The following is a 21946-nucleotide window of genomic DNA, read 5'->3' as shown; positions in this document are numbered from 1 at the left end:
TGAGGGTCGGAGGAGGGGGCGCTCGTCGGGGCAGAGGGGCCACCGTGGCTGCTGGCGCTGCCCCCACGAGCTGTGAGCTTGTTGTGAAACCATGTCTCCTCTCCCATCTAGATGTGAGCACCCAGGCCTGCGGTGCTCAGCATAAGCACGCGTCAGCCCTTTAGTCACAGCAGCTTAGTTTCAGGTAAGTTCCTGCAGAAAGTCCCTTGGAGGCTCGTGGTTTGCAGGCGGGTCGCTGGGGCTGAGCTGCACCCTTAACGCGGGCTGTCCCCGAGCCCCCCTGCAGGAGCTGGTTTGTAGGAGGATTCACAGGAGGCGAGGGAGCTGCCCTGTTGCCCAAGAAAGAGCGGCCTTACAGAGGACAGCTGACCAGGACGTATAGAGCCTGGAGGCCACAGGCCACAGGCAGAGGGTGGGAGGGGCCACGTGCTCGTGGGGACAGAAGGGGCTGCAGGGGGCTGTCAAGCCAGGGCCGCGGGGCAGATGTGCTGAGGCGCGTTGACGTCTGGACCTCTGGGGAGGATGCAGCTGGCATGAGTCACTGATGGGCGGGGTGTAGGCGTGAGAGGAAGAGGCGGCCAGGCGCCCACACTGATCTGTGTCTTGCTGGAGCTGGTGGAAGGATGGAGCCGTGCTGACCGAGGTGGGAGAATGAGGGGCCGGGTGATGCGGGGTGGGGAGCAGGGACTGGAAGGGCCTGGGCTTGTCCTGCTCAGGGCACTCCCCCCCCACACACCCACACACACCCACACACACACCCAGTCCTTCAGAGCAGCAGTCACCAGCCCGTTTGGCACCAGGGATTGGTTCCATGGGAGACACTTTCCATGGAACAGTGTGGGGTAGGGGATGATTCTGGGATGATTCAGGTGAGCTCCACTTACTGTGCACTTTATTTCTGTTGTTGTTACATCGACTCCACCGCAGATCATCAGGCATCAGACTCCTGAGGTTGGGGACCCCTGATTTAGAGGGATATCCACGGCCCACCCAGAGTCTCAGTCTTCGCACTGGAGTCCAGAGATGCACATTTGAATGTAGGTTAAGGCGCTGAATCCTGTCAGCTGCCGTGTTCTTGAACTAATGAGGCAGGTCAGTTAATTAAGTCGGGTGAACTTACTGCCACGCTCTCTGTTCAGTGTCACTGTCAGTGAGCAGGCCTTGGGGAAATGGGCAGATGCAGGAGGGGATCAACTGTCCCCTGCTGAGTGAGTGCAGGCCCCATGGGGCCCCAGGTCGGCTTGTTTGGATCTGCAGGTGAGAATGTCCACCAACTACAGCACAATTCTTTTTTCCCTGTGCTTGCCTTTCTGAGACACATCACTTTCCAGCGTTTAAATACCAGCAGCCCCAAACTACTGTTTTGATACTCACTCATGTGCTCGGCCTTGTTCTTAGGGCCCCAGTCAAAGCCTGAGCCCACCCCCTCCCCACTCCCTTGCTCCGCACAGAGGCTGGAGCAGAAAGTAGGAGAGATCCGGGTCCCTGCTCCGAAGGGGAAGGAGGATGCGGCCTCCCTACAGGCTTTCTCCAGCACAAAGGGACCGTAGGGCCACGCCCTGGAGAATAGGATCCAAGGCTGTCCGGTCCTCGGGCTGGGGTGGGGTCTCCTTCAACCCTCCTCTCTGATGGGGGAGAGGGGCATGGATTCCTCCCGCTAGCAGTCATATCCTCATCTTAAAGGAAGGTGGCTTGTAGAGATGCCATGGCTCCCAGTGGCTGACCAGGTCTGACAGCAGAGCCAGGCCTCCCCCTCCAGGCCCCACCACCTCCGAAAACAGTCCTCCATTCACCAATTCCTTCCCAACAGCAGCTGTTAGGCCTGAATTTGTGTGATACCGTTTGAAACTGTGATCGCTCTGAGCTGAAGCACAGCAGAGTGTCAGGGACTTAGGGGCAGAGTTGTGGCTGGAGAACCAGGGAGGCTGGGGAGTTGAGACTCAGCTGGAGGGAAGGCCTTTTCGGCTCATAGATGCCCCAGGACGAGAGCTGAGCAGACCGGAGGTGCGGAAGATGAGGGAACGCCTGGGGGAGGAATGCAGGTGTCACGTGGAGGCTCGGGCTCTGTGGGCTGTCCCGGGATTCTTGACACACGTGCTGCTCCTCGGGGCGTCCCTCGGTGCTGCTGTTCCTGATTTACCGATGGTGAAAGCGAGGCTGGGAGAAGCTCTGTCACTCTCGCAGGAGGAGGGGTCTGGAGTAACACTAAGCGAGCGGGTGCTTGGGCGCATGGCCCGGCCCTGGGCCTCTGCCGGTTGACCCAGGCTTCCAGGTCCTGGAAGGGCTGGTGGGCCGCAGTGTCTGGGGCTGGCGGAGTCAAGGCCAGAGGACAGGGGCCAGGCCTCAGGCTTGCCTGTGTGCCTGCTTAGAGCCTCCCAGGGGCCCCCGCTCTGGTCCCAGTCCCTGGGTCTTCCGGCCCTACCTGCCCGGTCACTCCCCGAGCCTTTGCCTCAGGCGGCCTTCCTGGCCTTTTGTGGGAAGGACGCACATTTGGCTCAGAAGGTAAAGAAGCTGCCTGCAGCGCAGGAGACTGCCTGTGTGTTAAGGGTCCTTACTCAGGTGAGGCTTGGGGTGGGGAGGGGGAGGGCCCTGCTCCTGCTCCGCGGTCGCGGGGACCTAGTTTCCTTCCATCCAGTGAGCCCCCTTCCCTATGTGTAGAACTGCCCACCAGGCCCCTCTGTGCAGCCGGGAGTCCAGGGAGGTGAGGATCCGATGACCACTTCCCCATCTGCCTCTGAGCTGGTGCGTGTCCCTTCTGCGCGTGTCACCCGGCTCTCTCTGCCCCTGCGAAGGGGCTGGAGGGACCTGCGGGCGGGTGAGGTCCGTCTCAGGCCTTGGTGCTTTCTTACTCAGCAGGTGCTTGTTAGACCCCTGGTCTGTGTTTAGGCTTGAACTCCGCACCCAGGAGGATATGGAGGAAGCAAGGACTTGAGGTCTGGCCTTCACAGGATACAGGTGCCCAGCTGGTCATCCCACCATCACATAGGAAGTGGATCATCCGATGTGCAGCCTGGCTGGTGGATTAGGGAGCCTCTGTGAAGGAAGCGTCACCAGGTTCAGCTGCTTGACACCTGAAAGCCAATACTTGAGAGACAAGTGCTAGTGGGAATGGAAAGGCTGCTTTATTTAGCAGGCTGGCAACCTGGGGGGAGATGGCAAACTCAGGTTCGAAGTGAAAGTCACTCAGACATGTCCGACTCTTTGCGACCTCATGGACTATACAGTCCTATAGTCCATGGACTAAATACAGTATTCTGTAGGCCAGAATACTGGTGGGTAGCCTTTCCCTTCTCCAGGGGATCTTCCCAACTCAGGGATCAAACCCAGGTCTCCCGCATTGCAGGCGGATTCTTTACCAGCTGAGCCACAATGGAAACCCTAACTACAAAGATTCTGCTTGACTGTGATCATTTTTAAAGCGAGAATCATTGAGGGGGTGGGGAAGAGGTCATTCATTATCTTCCACTGTGTGCAGACTTTCTTCTGATTGGCTGCTGGTGAGATATTGGAGCAGTGCTCCAGGAGTCTGGTGCTCAGCCTGAAGTCCTCCCCTTGGGTGAGGGCCCTGGTTCCTACAGAAGAAAATTTTGTTAAATGTATTCCTTGAGGGGGATCAGGACCCTGCCCCAACACTACACTGTTGTTTCTTGACTGCTCCACCCCGTTTTTTGTATCCCCTCTCTGATGAGCAACTTTTGAATCTGTCCATTGGAACTCAGGGAAGGTCACGGAAGCTGAATGAAGCCAATTTTCCTACAACCAAGAGACAGGGGACACGGGAAGGACTTTCACCCGGGAGGGGCCCACAGGGTCCTGCTCTGCTGCAGACAGGCTTTTGGCTGCAGGGGAGGCTTTATGCAGAAGGGGCAGCTGTCCCTTCTTGGGTTATAAGCAATAATTTTCCTACCTGTGAGCTGTGTGACACCTCATCCATCCTGGACAGGGATGTGAGAGAGAGCACTTCCTCTTTCTGATTCCTGAGCCAGCCGCCGCCTCGGGCTGTGCTGACTGGTCAGGCCTTCCCTGGGCTTCCCTCTTGGAGAGCACAGTGCCAGGGAGGTTTGCTGCCTGGGCGACAGCGATCGAGTGCAGAGGGTTGGGATGGGAGAGGGTGTGGCCCCAGGTGGTCTCTGGGCCTCTTGCTTTGGGTTGAGGCTGGTCATTCATCCTTTACCTCCATGTGACCTTGAGGAAGTCACCCTGCCTGGGTTTCTCTGACCACATCCATGCAACTCCTAAATTTTTAAGATGATTTTGAGAAGACCCTCCCCCCCCCACCCCCCAGCCCTCTGACCGGGTGTTCTGACAGATGCCTTGGGGTCGTCCTCCCCCTCAGCTCCTGCTGAACAGAAGTTCCCGAGCCAGAGGGGCCTCCAGACCCTTCCCAGGCCTTGTTCTATGGAGCGGGGGTGTGCGGGGAGGCCTTTCCAAGATCAGCTCCCCCAGAAGCAAAGCTGTGTGAGCCCTGGGTCCTCCCCATCCTTGGCCACGTCTCCCGCCCCTGGTGGTGTAGGGACCTTTGATGGAGGAGGTTGCACGTCTCTCACAGAGTGAGGAGCCGAGACAGTTAGTTTCAGGAGTTCTTGCTTCTTTCCTAAAAATTCATGTCCTTCTAAATAATTCCCCTGCCCTCGCTGTCCTCTTTAAAAGTCATTTTTCTTGCTAATGAGTGCTGGTCTTCAAATGGGGCTTGGAGGAAAACCAGGGACCTTGGGAATATCAGGTCCTAGGTGAATTACCTTAAATTAATGAGATTAATAAGGGAAGTCGAGTTTAGCTGTGCAAATTAGCTTTGTGTTCTGGGTCTCGATGACTTAAATTGCCGGTCTTAATTAGATGCCCCCCCAAAACCATGAAGTGGCTTCTGAGACCCCTTTGACCTAAAAGCTTCTCTGATCCGTTCACTCTGTCAAGTGTAAAATTAGCCTATAGATGTTCCTCTTTAAGCTGTCCCCAGAGTCTCACAGGGCCTCTGGTATCTGTCACCCTCCAGGGGATGGGGCGGGAGGGTGGGTGGGGTGGGCACCCTGCAAGAGGCGGGCTAGGGTGGTTGAGGAACCTTCCTGGGTGGCAGGACGTCGGGATGCAGGTGTTGTCCTCTGTTTGGTGGCCTGTCTCCCCTGTCCTGATAATGAAGGGGATGACGCAGCTAACGCGCTGCGCTGGCAGCCGGGCGGAGTAAGGGGATTTCTGGGTACCTCCTCTGCCTCTGACCAGTGTGGGGTGCAGTTCTCAGTGATTCAGGAGGATGGAACTAAGCTGAGAAAGAAAATGCTTCTGGCACGCCCCCAGACATGGCCATCGCTGTGATGTGGTCCCTGACTGGCTCTGTCCCTCTGGGCCCTTCTTTTTAAACGTCTTTGGCCGGAGCACAGGTAGAACATCCCATGAAAACATACAAGATGCAGAGCTGACATAAACACTTCTCCATGCTGTGTTGTTTTTATTACAGTCATTAACAGAATCAGCCTTTTTATTGGGTGTAAAGACCATTCACGTACAGCTCGGTGAATTTTCCCACAGTAAATCCACTCCAAGAACCATCACCTCCAGCAGGAGCCAGGGCACTCCAGAGGGCACCCCCAGCAGCCTCTGACGCCCTCTGCGGCCAGCTCTGCCGCTCAGAGATACTGATGCCGCCGTCCTGACCTCGCCCACCGCACGCCCGCTCGGCCAGTGCTTGAACTTCATCGAGATAGGGTTGCCTTGAACGCGCTTGCGTGGGCCTGGCTTTCCCCTTGACGTTGTTCCTAGAGTCGTCTGGGTTGTTTTGTCCGTTCTGCTGTTGATGGACACTTGGATTGTTTCTGGTTTTTTGATATAGAAACATCCGTATGCTCTACTTTTAATTAGTTTATTTGCGTCAGGTCTCAGTCATGATGTGTGGGATCTTCATCGTGTCACGCAAATTCTGGCTGTGGTGCGCAGGCGTAGTTGCTCCGAGGCATGTGGAATATTCCCGGACCGGGGATCGAGCCTGCATCCTCTGCAATGGCCAGTGGATTCTTAACCTCTGCACCACCGGGGAAGCCCCTCTAGTTTTTGAGTATTATAGATGTCACTGCTTTAAGTGTTCTTTACACACGTTGTGGTGAACCTAAGTGTGCGTTTCTGTGAGCAGTTGCACCTGAGTTGCGTGTTCAGTGTGGGGCGACCCTGAGGGCTTCCCAGTATGGCTGGACCATCTTACTCCTCAGCAGTAGGGTGTCAGGGCCCCGTTCATCCCGCATCCTTGTCAGCACTTGGCACTGCCTGTCTGTCCCAGGCTAGCTCTTCTGGTGGGTGCACAGAGGTATCTCATGGTTACATTAGTGTTTTCCTGATGACTGATGAGGTTGAAGAACTTTTTGTGTATATGTTGCCTTTATTGTAATCACTTTAGCAGTCAGATAGTAGTGTGTCTTACAGATGGTCCGAAATGCACTTACCTGTAGCTGGGCATTTAGATTGCTCCCTGTATTTATCATTACAAATGATAGGCATCTCTGGACCCTTGGTGAGAATTTTGTATTGTTTACAGATTTTGATAAATAATGTCAGATTGCTTTCTAGAGTATTCAGACCTTTCCAGAATGTTGTCAGTAGTATAGGAGAACCCTGTCGAGGTTCCCCTAGGTCAGCAAGCAAAGGATATTCTCATTAGAAGAACAAGCAAAACCTCTGTAAGGAGCCTACTTTAGATAACTCTAGGTGTACTTAGCATTCTTTCATTATTATGATTGAGTTTGGTCACTTTTCCAAAATACTTTCTGTGAGTATCCCTCTTTTATGAATTCATACCTTTTGCCACTTGCATTTACAGTGACTTTTTTTTTCTTGGTCAGTTTGTGTCAGCGTTATTGTAAAATTCAGGTCTTAGTACTGCAGGCTCTTTCTGCACCTCCCCACTGTCAAAGCGTAGTTTTGACTTCATGCCTTTTGATGTCAGCGCACTGTTGAGCCTTCCCCTTGGTGACTTCTCTGGGGTGTCCCCCGCCAGGCCACTGCCCTTCCCTGGTGTGCCCAGGCCCAAGGTCCCTGGGTGCCCCGTGGAGGGGGTCGGGGAGGAACGCAGCCCGCAGGGGAGACTGGTTTTGCCTGAGGGCTGCACGCCCCAGGCCCCCGGCAGTTTCAGATGCTCACGCTGGACCCTGAGGTCTGCCCGATGGCCCTGGAGGTGCTGTGCTGGGCTGGGGCCCGAGTGTTGTGCCCTGGGGGAGGCTCGTGCCGGGCAGCAGCGCCTCTTCAGTGCCCACCCCCGTCCTTGCACATGTGTTCTCACTGCCGCCCCGAAAGGTGGGTACAGCCCCCCTCGTCTTAGTCACAGGAAGCAGAGGCTCCGAGGTGCCCAGCTTCTCCCAAAGCCTGACGTTTGTAGCAGGAAGCCTGGGGCTCAGCCTCTTGTCTCCTCCTTTCCGGGGGCCACACCCCAGCTCCCCAGCAGGCCCTCCAGGGCTGGCACCCCCCTTCCCCTCTGTCACCACAGGAGGGGCATAGGAATGAGCACTGACTTTCTCATTCTTTGGGGCTTTGAGCAGAACATCTGTTTTTGAGTTAAACATTTAGACTGGTGTATGGAGCCCAAAGGAGCATATAGTAGTGCTGGGCTCCCCCCGTTTTTAGGCATGAAGATAATAACATACATCTTATAATAAGCATTCCCAAGAACTTCATGTCTGCTCAGCTTGTTAAGTTTACACTTTTCTATTTTTAGATGATGGATTTGGATGTGCTTCTGTGAAGAGATGCCGCGTGTCTCCACTGGTCCAAGGACAAACATGTCCAGTAAGTTGACGGGTGAATTAACCCAAGAGCGGGAACTCAGGCTCTGCAAATGCAAAGGTGTTCACACCCTTTGAGAAGACGGGGTGTCTGGATATATGGGGACCTTTCAGGATTTTTTAAAAAATTATATTTATTTATTTTTAATTGATGATTGGTTTACGATTTTGGTTTGATTTCTTTTTTGAGGCCTGGAGTCTTCTGCTATTGTTTAGAGGTTGCTCTGTAGGAGCTGGTCCATATTTTGATGAGTTATTGATGTATTTGTGGGGAGGCAGGCAATCTCCCCGACCTTCTCCTCTGCTATCTTCTTCCATTCTCCGAGGGGATGTTGTAAACCAGCCTTATTGCTTGATCTGACTGTTTGAACTTCTAAAGGTTGGTTCCTTTTAGATATAGCAGGAATGGCAGCATAAAGGGTTGGAAGAATTTGAAACTCATTCCTCGCCGAGTACGCCACTCCTTAGAGCAGAGTGTGAGCTCCATGCTGGCCAGAGCGTCTGGGCAGCTCAGCCGGTGGCGGCTCTTTGCCCGGGGACCCCGTCCGCGCAGCCCAGCACTGTCCCCGGAGGCACAGATTGTCATGCATTACGGAAAAGAGCGCCCAAGGACCCTCATGATGTTCCTGTAGCTCCGAGGGACGGGGAACAAGGCTGGAGATGCGCCGTTGTCCCCGCTGTTCTGCTGTGCTGTTTCAGCCAGTGGGCGGCAGACCTCTTCCCCCACCTCTTACCCTTCGGACAGGATGGTAGTGAGCTGATTTATCATTTTAAAGCTCCTCTGAGATTTGTCAGTGGGAAATCACAATAAAGCAAACCCCAGCCGTAGTTTATGATTATGTTTGAGCCATCATTTAACGTGGTACGTCTCTGTGGAAAAGACCGTGATCTCTGTATGGAGTCCCGTGGGTGAGAGCAGGGGAGGAGGTGACTAGACAGGACCTGGATCGTCAGACTCTCCCCTCCTCACCTGCCAGGGACCCTGGCTCCCCCGATCTTGCCTGGGTAGGTCACGTGCCCTGTCACCATCCCATCCTCGTATTTTGAGTTTCTGTGTTTGTTTTAAACCAGCGTTTGTTCCTGTTTCTCAGGACAGCTGCCGCCTTAGGGGACGAGGGCGTGGTGACGGGGCTTCTGGGGACTCCGGCGTGGTCTGACTCAGGAACGGGAAGTCATCCTCACCAATGACATCATGACAGCAAGAGAGCACAGCCCTCGCCATGGCGCCCGGGCCCGCGCGATGCAGCGGGCTTCCACCATCGACGTGGCGGGCGACATGCTGGGCCTCTCTCTGGCAGGTGAGCCTCAGCAGGCTGCCTGCGGGCCCTCACTGTGGCAGTGCTGGGGTGCTGGGCCTGACAGTCCCCCGTTTGGACTGGAATAGGGAAAGTCAACCCTCTTCCTGGGACCTGCGTCCCCTGGAACCTGCCCGCCGGGGGCTCTCCAGGTTGCGTGGGCACCACCAGGGCTCGCTGGCCAGTAGGTAAGGCGGGAGTGTCCGCAGTGCCTGTGTGACAGGTGTCCAGACCACAATAAAAGCCCTTCGCGTTGTGGATGTACAGGCCTGGGGGAGGGGGTTTAGTCTCAGGGTCCGCGACTTCTTAGGAATCGCAAATCACCTCATAAAACAGTTTGGGAGGGAATGGAAGGCAGAGTGTTGGGTCCCCCCCATCCCATTTTATTGAGGAGTAATTGACATATCAATACATCACTGTAAGTTCAAAATGTAGAGCTTGCTGGTTTGATGTATGCATACTGTGTCGCCACTGGTGATTGGGCTTTTTGCATCAAATCTGAAAGCAGGGAAAAGTTGATTAAGGCTGATTTTTTTATGTCATTTCTTTTTTATCCAGGAAATGTACAAGATCCAGATGAACCCATTTTAGAATTCAGCTTAGGTAGGTGTCTTTTTAATTTTTTGTGTTAATATACTTGTAGCTTGAGAACAAAAACAGAAGCACCACAACTGGCAGGAGTTTGTACAGAGATCTTGCCTCTGCCACCACGACTCTTGACGTGCTGCTGAGAGGGGGAGGCCGAGAGGCCAGGGGAGCCTCCTGCGGGTGGGAGGGACCTCGGGCTGCCTGGCATGGGGCGCCCTCCCCTCTGCGTGTGCTCCATCCAGGCCAGTGGTGGGGAGCAGGTAGGAGAGGGGCCCCCAGAGATGCAAAGTCAGCCTCCTGGGGAGCGGAGGACGGGTGAGGACATGAGACTTAGGGCCGCATGGTTCTCCTTCCCTGACCCTTGCCCCACAAGCAGAGGCGCTGCCGCCTATGTGCTCCCCCTTCTTGAGCATCAGAGAGCACGTGCCCGAGTCAGGCAGCATGGCTCAACGTGGGCCCAACATTCGCTGGTGTTCCTCCCCTTGCCACGTCCCTGAAAGGCTGCTGGGCGAGGCGTGCCCACCTTGCCCTCCCCACCCTCCTCTTCCCATCCAGATTCTGCCTGGCTACTCCTCGAGGCTGGAGGCTGTCTCTGGTGAAAGTGAACTCACTCCTCCACAGAGATGCAGAAATGCTGGCCTTTGGAGCCCAGCTAAAGCAGGCAGCTGGCCACCCGGTTACTGTCGGGGAGCCTGCCCAGGCCAGCATGCCCTGCAGCCTTCCGAGACCACCTTCTTAGAACCGAATGTGTGTTTGCTTGTGCTCACAAGGACGGGTGCATGTGTGTTGATTGCAGTCTTACTCATAATAACCAGCACTGGAAACAGCGTCCATCAGCTGGAAGATTAACTATGTTATGTGCATAGAGTGGATGGGTGCTCAGCTGAGAAAAGGACCAAATCCGTGATACACCCCGGGGTGCATCTCAGAAGGATTGTGAAAAGTGAAAGAAGCCGTAACAGGCCGGGTGTTGTGTAATTCCATTTACGTGACAGTCAGAAGGACGAGTCTGTAGTGAGCGCACAGGTTAATGCTTACCTGGGAGGGAGGTGAGGCCCGATGGGGCAGGGAGCACAGCGAGCCCTTTGGGGCGACGGAGGTGCTCCCTGTCTGGACAATAGTGGTGGGTCTAGGAGTGTGTACGCTGATCAGAACTCAGTGCTACACTTAAAGTGGATGTGTTTTACGTACAGATTATTCCTCAAAGGTGATATAAAGCAAAATGAAAGAATAGATTGCTGGACCTTTGTGGAAGGCTCACAGCATGAAAGAAAGAAAAGATTAGAAACAATAGAACTTGGGCTTCCCTGGTCGTCCGGTGGTTAAGAATCCCCCTGCCAGTGCAGGGGACACAGGTCCGATCGCTGGTCTGGGAAGGACGCCTGCGTTGTGGAGTGACTAAGCTGCGTCACAGCTGCTGAAGCCTGCGTGCCCGAGCGCCCGTGCTGCGCAATGAGAAGCCCACACACCACACCTGGAGGGCAGCCCCGGCTCGCTGCAACCAGAGAGAAAGCCTGCACAGCAGTGAAGACCCAGCTCAGCCAGCAATAAATAAATAAATCTGTACAAAAGAGGGAGTAAACTGAGGAAAAGGAAGATCCAGGAAACGGAGCCCAACACAGGAGAGAAGTAAAAGAAACCCTTAATGAATAGTGTTTGCTTAGCGTTAATAGTGTAGGACATGGATGTAATGAAAACGCTGAGTTAATCTGACCGTAGAGAGACATGGGAGTTGATATAATGGAGATAAAAATCTTCACACTATAATAGAAATCTAGAAATCAGGACGTTTCTGAATCTGACAAGTCAAGGGCAATAATATAGTCATATTAATTAGACAGACAGAGGAAGAAACAGCTTAAAAAGGTGAGGGAGAATTGTATGTTAAATGAATTTTACTACACACACACACACAAAAGAGAAGGTGAGGAGTAGGAGCCAGGTAATTGAATGGTCAGGTATTTTGTCTTAAAAACAGAATTTAAAACTGAAAAGCACTCATTTAAAAACCTTTATTAGAGAAAATGTTAGAGGGAAAGAAAACCCTATCGGAGAGACTCACAGCATTTTGGTAGATATCCTTGCAAATATTTTTTTACACCCACAGAGTGCTATACAGAAATTTTTTATGATTTCTGGTTGCAGAGGTGATAGAATTATTTACAGAATTGTCATCCTGGTGTTTTTTAAAAGTCATTTAAAAAAATCTTTATTTAATTTGTTAATTCCTTCTGTTGTATCTGTTTTGGTTTTCTGGCCGTGAGGCATGTGGGAATCTTAGGTCCCTGACCCTGCATTAGAAGGCAAAGTCCCAACCATGTACCGCTAAGGAAGTTCCATCATCCTAGTGTTCTTAATGTGGTTTTTTCATGTGGCAGGACATCACTGGCATCCTTTCATTTTAGTCTATGTGGTCTGCCACCTCATCATTTTAGATGCCTGCATAGAGTCTGCTATGTAGCTATCCTGTATTTATTTTAACCAGTCTCCTAATGCTGGACACTTTGGTCTTTCAGTCTGCCATCGTAAACACAAAACAGTGAATGTACTTGTACGTGGGTCTTTCACATATTTTGTTGATTCTTTCCTTACGATATATAGTATCCTAAGGATATGAGTCAAATGATATGCACCTGAAATGTGTTTTACCAGTTTACCTCAATAGCATTTATTCAGCTGGGACTACAGATGCTCTGGTTGGAAAGACACCGCATACACATCAGGGATTAATGGTTTCTATGGAAATATACCAGAGGAGTTATGTAAGTGATAAACAGGAGATGTGAGTGTGGGCCACTGAGAGGAAGCTTCATGGAAGTCATGGAACTGAGCTAGTGATTAAACCTTGGGTGAGATTTAGACAGGTTGGATAGGGACAAGGCCAGGAGAACATGTCACTTGTAGGGAGGTATTTTCTGAGAGTGGCAGTTGGCCCATCAGCCCTTAAGCTGACATCAGTCTTTCCAGCCTTGGGCCACTTGCTGTATCTCAGTCTGCCTGCCATCACTGGGCTTTGAGAGCCCCAGGTGTTCTAGCCTCACATGATGAGAGGGGCAGGCCGAGAGAGACGAGGCCAGGGTCTCCGTGGGGTGTGGCTTAAAGGAGGGAGAACAGTGGAACAGTCATATCTCTGATAGGGAGGCAGACATCATAGAAGAAGTAGAACAGAATTGAAAAAGACAGCAGGGCTTCCCTGGTGTCTCAGTGGTGAAGAATCCCTCTGCCAGTGCAAGAGACATGGGTTCAGCCCCTCGTCCAGGAAGATCTCACATACGGCGGAGCAGCTAAGCGCGTGCACCACGGCCACTGGGTCTGTGCACTGGGGGCCAGGAGCTGCGGCTGCTGAAGCCCACATGCCTGGAGCCCCCGCTCTGCAACAAGGGAAGCCCCCTCAGTGAGACGCCTGTGCCCCACAGCTGAAGAGTGGCCCCTGCTCTCTCCGCAGCCAGAGAAATGCCCACACAGCCACAGAGACCCTGCTCAGCCACACAGAAATAAATGAAGTTGTGCTTCAAAAAGGTGAGATGACCTTAAAGTGTCCGGAAGAGAAGAAACTGAAGAACTCACAGCCACAGCTTCAGGTTAGGCAGAGGTTGACTACTTGGCAGAAAGTACTACATGTTTTAGTTTTCTATTGCTGCTGTAACAATTGCCACGATATAACACCTCCAAGCAAGCCAGATTGATTATCTTACTTCCCTTAGGTCAGAAACCAAAGGGCTCAGCCAGGTCTCTACTTAATCTTATAAACACCAAAGTCAAAGTATCAGCATGGCTGCGGTCCTTCCTGGGGACTCTAGGGGGGAAGGTGGCTCCTTATTCATTCAAATTGTTGGCAGAATGAATTCCTTGTGGTTTGAGCACTGAGGTCCCTATTTCTTTGCTAGCTACCAGTCGAGGCCTGTCCTCGGCTCACGAAGGCCACTCACGTTCCGTGGTTGTGGCTGCTCCCTCTCTCTCCACAGCCAGCAACGGCAGGTTGAGTGCCTTTCATGCTTAGAACCTCTCCAGTCTTTTTTTTTTTTTTTATTCACGTCTTTGTAACTCACCCTTCCATCTTCCTCTTGTACTTTTAGGAGCTCATATGATTAGCGTAAGCTCATCCAGATAATCTGTAGTAATCTTTCCATGTCAAGATTCCATGACCTTAGTTACATCAATGAAGTCCTTTTTACCTGTATTATAATATTTTCAAAAGTTCCTGAGATGAGAATGTGGGTACTTTTTGAGGAGAGGGACGTTTTTTTGCCTGCTAGTCCCTAAAATTAAAAATCTAAAATAAAAAATTATAGAAATCTTTGAGAAAATGAACAAATAAACCACAAACTGGAGAAAAATATTCACATATACCTAACAAAGGACAGATCGAGGATAAAATGCTTACAAATTGACAGTAAAAAAATCAGTTTAAAAATGAGCAAAAGGCTTGAGCAGACTCTTGACAAAAGAAGTTATAAAAATGAACAATAAACACATGGTGAAAAGATGCTTTACATCATTAGTCATCACAGAAGTGCAAATGAAAACATGTTCTTTAGAACAACTAAGATAAAGGCTAACTCCACCAAATGTTGGTGGGGTTCAGAGCTACTGGAACTCTGGTATGCCAGTGAGATTATAAAATGATGCAGCCACTTTAGAAATCTGTCAGCTTCTTACAAAGCTAAGCATATTCTTCTCTACTATAACCTAGAAGTTCCACTCCTAAGTGCTTATGCAAAAGAAAACATGTTCACAAAAAGATGTCATTTATTTATAATGGTTCAAAACTGCAAACAACCCAACTGTCAATATAATAACATACTGACTGGTAAGTAAATTTTGGTATATTCATACAATGGAATATAATTCATCAGTTTTTAAAAAGAAGAATGAATTTTGAGTATATAAACAGTACAGATGAATCTTAAAAGCATTCCATTTATGTTGAAGAAATTCAAAGACAAAAATGGTAAAAATCAGAAAGTGGTTGCACAGGTAGGGGAACTGACTGGGAAGTGGGAGGGGGAACTTTCTTGTCTGATGGAGAAAGTTATCTTGTTTTGTGAGTGTGTATGATTGTCAGAGCTCATTGAGTGAAAACCTAGGCTCTTTGTATCTTCTTATATCCAGTAATAAATGAAAATCCATAAAAATGTATGAGAACATATTACAAAGAGATCAATTTTCAGAAGTAAATTAATTTGCAGAAGTAAAAATCAGTTTCTGAATTTTAAATCACCAGTGAGCGTTTGAAAAATAAATGAGAATGATGAGAACAGGAGTAAAGACCTCTAAAAATCCTCTCCTCCATAAAGGCAGTGAAAAAATGGTGCAGATCAATTATTTCAGTTGCCAAGATGCTGAAACAACCTAAGTGCCCATCAACAGATGAATGGATAAAGATGTGGAGGGTGTGTGTATGTATCTGTTGTATGTGTGTATATGTACATATTATAAATCATATTATAAATCAGAGTGATTATATTCTTTGCAGCCAAAGATGGAGAAGCTCTATACAGTCAGCAAAAACAAGACTGGAAGCTGACTGTGGCTCAGATCATGAACTCCTTATTGCCAAATTTAGACTTAAATTGAAGAAAGTAGGGAAAACCACTAGACCATTCAGGTATGACCTAAATCAAATCCCTAGTGATTATACAGTGGAAGTGAGAAATAGATTTAAGGGGCCATATTTGATAGACAGAGTGCCTGATGAACTATGGACAGAGGTTCATGACACTGTGCAGGAAGACAGGGAACAAGACTATCCCCAAGAAAAAGGAATGCAAAAAAGCAAAATGGGTGTCTGAGGAGGCCTTACAAATAGCTGTGAAAAGAAGAGAAGTGAAAGACAAAGGAGAAAAGTAGAGATATTCCCATTTGAATACAGAGTTCCAAAGAATAGCAAGGAGAGATAAGAAAGTCTTCCTCAGAGATCAATGAAAAGAAATAGAGGAAAACAATAGAATGGGAAAGACTAGAGATCTCTTCAAGAAAATTAGGGATACCAAGGGAACATTTCATTCAAAGATGGGCACAATAAAGGACAGAACTGGTATGGACCTAACAGAAGCAGAAGATATTAAGAATAGGTGGCAAGAATACACAGAAGAACTGTACAAAAAAGATCTTCATGACCCAGATAATCATGAAGGTGTGATCACTCACACTCACCTAGAGCCAGACATCCTGGAATGTGAAGTCAAGTGTGCCTTAGGAAGCATCACTACGAACAAAGCTAGTAGAGGTGATGGAATTCCAGTTGAGCTATTTCAAATCCTAAAAGATGATGCTGTGAAAGTGCTGCACTCAATATGCCAGCAAATTTGGAAAACTCAGAAGTGGCCACAGGACTGGAAAAGTTCAGTGTTCATTCCAATCCCAAAGAAAAGCAATCCCAACGAATGCTCAAACTACCACACAATTCCACTCATCTCACACGCTAGTAAAGTAATGCTCAAAATTCTCCAAGCCAGGCTTTAGCAATATGTGAACCGTGAACTTCCAGATGTTCAAGCTGGTTTTAGAAAAGGCAGAGGAACCAGAGATCAAATTGCCAACATCTGCTGGATCATCGAAAAAGCAAGAGAGTTCCAGAAGAACATCTATTTCTGCTTTATTAACTATGCCAAAGCCTTTGACTGTGTGGATCACAATAAACTGTGGAAAAATCTGAAAGAGATGGGCATATCATACCACCTGACCTGCCTCTTGAGAAACCTGTATGCAGGTCAGGAAGCAATAGTTAGAACTGGACATGGACCAACAGACTGGTTCCAAATAGGAAAAGGAGTACACCAAGGCTGTATATTGTCACCCTGCTTGTTTAACTTATATGCAGAGTACATCATAAGAAATGCTGGGCTGGAGGAAGCACAAGCTGGAATCAAGTTTGCCAGGGGAAATATCCATAACCTCAGATATGCAGATGACACCACCCTTATGGCAGAAAGTGAAGAAGAACTAAAAAGCCTCTTGATGAAAGAGGAGAGTGAAAAAAGTTGGCTTAAAGTTCAACATTCAGAAAACCGAGATCATGGCATATGGTCCCATCATTTCATGGCAAATAGTTGGGGAAACAGTGGCTGACTTTACTTTTCTGGGCTCCCAAATCATTGCAGATGGTGATTGCAGTCATGAAATTAAAAGTCGCTTGCTCCTTGGAAAGAAAGTTATGACCAACCTAGACAGCATATTAAAAAAGCAGAGACATTACTTTGCCAAAAAAGGTCCGTCTAGTCAAGGCTATGGTTTTTCCAGAAGTCATGTATGGATGTGAGAGTTGGACTGTGAAGAAAGCTGAGTGCCGAAGAATTGATGCTTTTGAATTGTGGTGTTGTAGAAGATTCTTGAGAGTCCCTTGGACGGCAAGGAGATCCAACCAGTCCATCCTAAAGGAGATCAGTCCTGGGTGTTCATTGGAAGGACTGATGTTGAAGCTGAAACTCCAATACTTTGGCCACCTGATGCGAAGAGTTGACTCATTGGAAAGGACCCTGATGCTGGGAGAGATTGAGAGCTGGAGGAGAAGGGGCTACAGGGGATGAGATGGCTGGATGACGTCACCGATGCGATGGACATGGGTTTGAGTAAACGCTGGTAGTTGGTGATGGACAGGGAGGCCTGGCGTGCTGCGGTTAATGGGTTCACAAAGGGTCGGACACGACTGAGCAACTGAACTGAGTTGATCACTTATATATGGAATCTAAAAAATATAGCAAACTAGTGAATATAACAGAAAAATAGACTCACAGATATAGAGAACAAACTAGTGGTTTCTAGTGGAGAAGGCAATGAAAGGGCGTATAGGGCTAGGGGATTGAGAGGCACAAACTACTGGGTATAACATGGGGTCAAGGATGTATTGTACAGCATGGGAAATAGAGCCATTATTTTGTAATAACTAAATGGAAAGTAACTTTTAAAATTCTATAAAAAATTAAAAATTAAAATAATCAATTGTTTCAGAACTCTGGGAATTAAGCAAAGGCTTTCAGTACTCTGGGGCATGTTCATTGCCTCTCCAGAAAAGCCAGTTCTTGTTATTAGTTTTGGGCTTTGATTTACCATATATTTCATCAGTCACAAGGTGGATATCTTTCTCATCTTTTAGTATCTCTTTAGTCAGAAAGTGTCTTACTTAATGGCAATGGGCCTTTTTTTCTTTCATAATGCATTATACAATAGATAGCACGTTAGATTCAAAGAAATATCATTTTTCTTGTGGGTCCCTTCTATGATTGACATATCTGAGTCGTACCGTCTATTTCAAAATGCTTAGTGCAGTACATTTTCTACCTGAAACAGTTCTATGAAGTGTCTTTAGTTCTAAAAAGGCACATGTTTAGTAATCTCACATCTGATATGAGTCTTATAAGGAAAATGAGCAATGATTTTCTTAAAAAGAAAAAAAAACTTTATTTTGTGATAGAATTTTAATTAGCTTCCAACATAGGTCACACACAGACCCACGGATCCCGTGAGCTTAGGAGTGCAGCAGCCCTGGATGCGGGTGTGTGTCGCTGGGTCTTGATTTCATAGACTCTGTGACTGCGTAGCTCCAGTTAGTTATTCAGGTCAAACTTCATGGGTCAGACCTTTCCTGTGTCATCCATTCCGTGGACGAAGAGAGCCTTCCATTGGCAGTTATGGCATTGCTGTCCTGAGGGCCGGGAAGGCTGGGAGAAATGAGAAGGGATCATTTCTAACTTAAAAAGTCTCCTCCCTGTAACAGTCAAGAGCAATCATCTCATTCCATTGTGTGGGTTTTACTTCTTTTACCTTCTTTGGTTGTGTTTGGAACAGAGAAATAACTGAAGTCTGATTTTTAAGATCCATTTCTACTTTATTTATTTTATTTCTATTCTGTTTTAATTTTGTAGCCTGTAGTGAGCTGCATACTCCGTCACTAGATCGGAAACCAAACAGCTTTGTGGCAGTGAGCGTGACCACCCCGCCCCAGGCTTTCTGGACGAAGCATGCACAGACGGAGATCATCGAGGTGGGTGCTTCTTGCCGCCGGCGGCTCCAAGACTGCTTCTTGGTCCTGGTGGGAGGTCTGCTCAGTGGCCTGAGCACCACAGCTGCTGCTGTATTCCTGCAGATCGTCGCTCTTTTTTCACGAATGTTGAGCACATTGGTGTCTTCCATCACACGTACTCATCTGGGTGGTACTTTTATTTGCCATGTTGTTTATAGTTGCTCAGTCATGTCTGACTCTGTATGGCCCCATGGGCTGTAGCTCGCCAGGCTCCTCTGTCCATGGGATTCTCCAGGCAAGAATACTGGAGTGGGTTGCTATTTCCTCCTCCAAGGGACCTTCCTGACCCAGGGATTGAACCCAAGTACACTGCATTGGCAGGGGGCTCTTCACCGCAGAGCCATCAGAGAAACCCTTTGTTTGCCATATCCTTTACTGTTGCTGATTATCTACTGGCTGGCTGCTTTTGAGCAGTGATCCTCTAAGGTTGATTGCTTTTTAAGAGGTGAGACCTCATACTCCCTTCTCATCTCTAGTTGGCTGCTGCTTTTGGACACGTGTGGTCTTTAATCAGAGTTTAGAGAATGTTAGCTATCAACCAACCCTCTTACTGGCCATACTTTTTATTGGTTTGTATTTTTATATCCTTTTTTCAGTTGTGTGTTATGTATTTACTCTTTACATGAAATGAAATGATACACAGTCACCTCAGGAATTTTACCAGATTTCTTTAGATAATTGAGCACATTATGTAAGTTATGAAACTAAGTGTAGGAGGTGGCTGGTGTGAACTCTTGTAAGATTTTGTTGGTGATGTGAGTTTCTGTGTGAATGTTGCCCTCCCTGGCAGTCTCCAGCAAGCAAACTGCATTTCTCCTTCTTTCCAAGTTTTATATTTTGCCTGATAGACCCTCTCATTCCCTTGGAAATTTATTTCAAGTTGAAGCCAACAGTTCCGGTTTCTAAGCTTTTGTCTAGCACTGCCTACACACGAAGCACAGCATTGGGAGCTGTGGATGCCACGGTGACCCTTGAGCCCCCGCCCCTGCCCTCAGGGAGTCTACCAAGCTGCGGGTGAGGAGGCTGAAATGAGCGTAGCTCCATGCAGACGAGCGGAGTGGGCCATGTGAGAGCAGAGACCAGGACAGTGCCTGGGGGACGGGGTCCTGGCCGCTCACTGTGCGGGTCATACTGTATCGTGTGTGCGCGAGGCACCGCAGGGGTGCAGGGGAGCAGGGGGTTTGGCCTGCCGTAGCTGCTGGTCTACAGGTATGCTTAAGGCAGGTCCTGCGGGAGTGATCTGGGGCCTCACCGGCAGCGGGGAGGGATGGAAAGAAGAGGGCGTGAGAGGGAGGCTCTGCAGGCAGAATTTGCAGGGGTGAATCGTCCCTGGGTGGTTCAGACAACAGAGAGGGCAGCAAAGCCGGTGCCTGGGTCTGGAGCCTCCTTGGAAGGAGAGTCGGAGGGAGTCTGAACCAGCAGATGGAGTGGTTGGGTGGGGCTGTGGCCCCACAGGTCACGGCAGACGTGGGGGTCGGGAGGAACGGGACAAGACTGTCCAGCAGGTGTCAAGACATGAGATCTGGAACTGCAGGTACAGACAAGAACCGCTAACAGTTTGACTGAGATCACTAACCACCACCTGAGGAAGCGAGTTTAATGTAATGGCGTTTGAGGTCAGGGCTGGGCTGCCAAGAAATAGTGACCTATGATCTAGAGACTCACAGCTCATCCTCAGAAAAAGACAGCCTTAAAAAAGCCAGACCTCCATTATTCCAAACCCAGGATTCTAGAAATAAACAACTCTTACCATTCATTTCCTCTTTCATCTTTCCATCTGCCTCAGCTTAAAGGAATAGCCTACAGTAGTAGATCCAAATACATCTCAGGTCATAAGAATAAGAACACATGGGGATATTTAACTCATTTCAGTTACAGAAAGTCTTTCCTACTGGGGGAGGAGCCCTTAGGGTGAGCTTGTGGGCCCAGCGTGTGGTGGTCTATTCATGGTATCTGGGCCTACAGGCTTTCTTGGAAAGCAGAGTTTGGCTTGTCTGCATCGGTGTAAGAATGTGTTGATCCAAGCTGGTAATATATTAGTTAGTTTCTCCTTCTGAGAATGTTGGTGTATTTCAAAAGCAACCTTAAGAAAAATGCAACTCTGTGTTCTGATTGTTTTTTTCCTATTGTAGGGAACCAATGATCCTATATTTCTAAGCAGCATTGCCTTCTTTCAAGACTCGCTCATCAATCAGATGACACAGATCAAGCTGTCCGTGTATGATGTCAAGGACAGATCTCAGGGAACAGTTAAGTACCATGTTGTAGTTCGTGGGATATTCTTCCCTTCTTTTTTTAAAGCTACGTAATTGTCTGAGACGTGAACATAAGACTGGCTTTACTCCTGGCTTGCGAATTAATGTCCAGGTGTATCTGTCTTTGGGAACATCTTTCTGAGCCTCCCATTGGGCTCCTGAGATGAAGTCAGACGTGTTGAGAGAACCAGTCAGCTGGACCCACTCCACCCCTCACCCCTGGGCCTGAAAGCTGGGGCAGAGGCACAGCGTGTATACTAATGCTGTCTCCCCTCTCCCTCAGATGTACTTGCTGGGGTCTGGAACTTTTGTCGTCAAAGATCTGCTCCAGGACAGGCACCATAGGTTGTATTTAACACTAAGGTTGGTATTTAATTTTGTCTGTCTGCAAGGATCTGGAATTACGAGGTCCAGGGACGGATGGGGAAGGTCCGACCCTATATTGAGAGATTGTCTTACCCTCAACCCCCGTCCCCAGAAGCCAGTCTTGGGGGAAGGTGGTTGTCGTTGAGGAGAAAGAAAAAAACTCAGCCTGTCAGAGGGCCTGTCATGAAACGGAAGTGTGCAGTGTTCATGGGAAGTATGCAGACCTAAAGGAAAACCTTTGTGTACGTCTAATAATACCAAATGTATTTGGCTGTCATCTGTCTCCCCCTTAATAGGATGTGATCTATCAGGGAGCAGGTATCCCAAGACTTAGAACAGTGTCTGCTGCTCAGGAAATATTTGTGGAAGGAACAAATGAGGGGAGGGAGGGGCCGCCCCCACTGTGATGGGGTCAAGATGTCAGTCCTTCCCAAATTCATTTTAGGGGCAGGTCCCACCCTGATGTGGTATTCTTTCTTTCTCTCTCTCCATCTCCTCCCCCCCCCCCCCCAAAAATAATGTAAAAATTGGGAAAATACTCTGAAATAGCAAAGATAGTTTCCATGGAGGAGATGAATTCCTGGCCGGTAGTATGACATTCTGAAGATGCGGAGATGACAGCGTTGCAGGTGTTGGGGAGGGCTTGCCCTGCAGTGATCC

General features: G+C 49.1%; 1 protein-coding gene across 5 annotated transcripts in view; it reads left to right on the top strand.

Annotated features, from left to right (window-relative positions):
- Window positions 1-21946, top strand: part of INPP4A (inositol polyphosphate-4-phosphatase type I A) — a 118695-nt gene that overhangs the window by 56465 nt on the left and 40284 nt on the right. For 3 of the 5 annotated variants that reach the window (XM_065929754.1, XM_065929753.1, XM_065929750.1), the window contains exons 2-7: window positions 7694-7764; window positions 8852-9058; window positions 9614-9658; window positions 18508-18626; window positions 20798-20914; window positions 21204-21283. In XM_065929754.1, the coding sequence (XP_065785826.1) occupies window positions 8953-9058; window positions 9614-9658; window positions 18508-18626; window positions 20798-20914; window positions 21204-21283 (467 nt within the window). In that variant the 5' untranslated portion in view covers window positions 7694-7764; window positions 8852-8952. The remainder of the gene's footprint in view (window positions 1-7693; window positions 7765-8851; window positions 9059-9613; window positions 9659-18507; window positions 18627-20797; window positions 20915-21203; window positions 21284-21946) is intronic. The other 2 variants (XM_065929751.1, XM_065929752.1) reach the window with 2 other exon arrangements.

Source organism: Muntiacus reevesi, chromosome 3 (assembly GCF_963930625.1).
Source record: "Muntiacus reevesi chromosome 3, mMunRee1.1, whole genome shotgun sequence".
In the NCBI taxonomy this organism is placed as follows: domain Eukaryota; kingdom Metazoa; phylum Chordata; class Mammalia; order Artiodactyla; family Cervidae; genus Muntiacus; species Muntiacus reevesi.
This window is presented reverse-complemented; position numbering and strand designations above follow the sequence as displayed.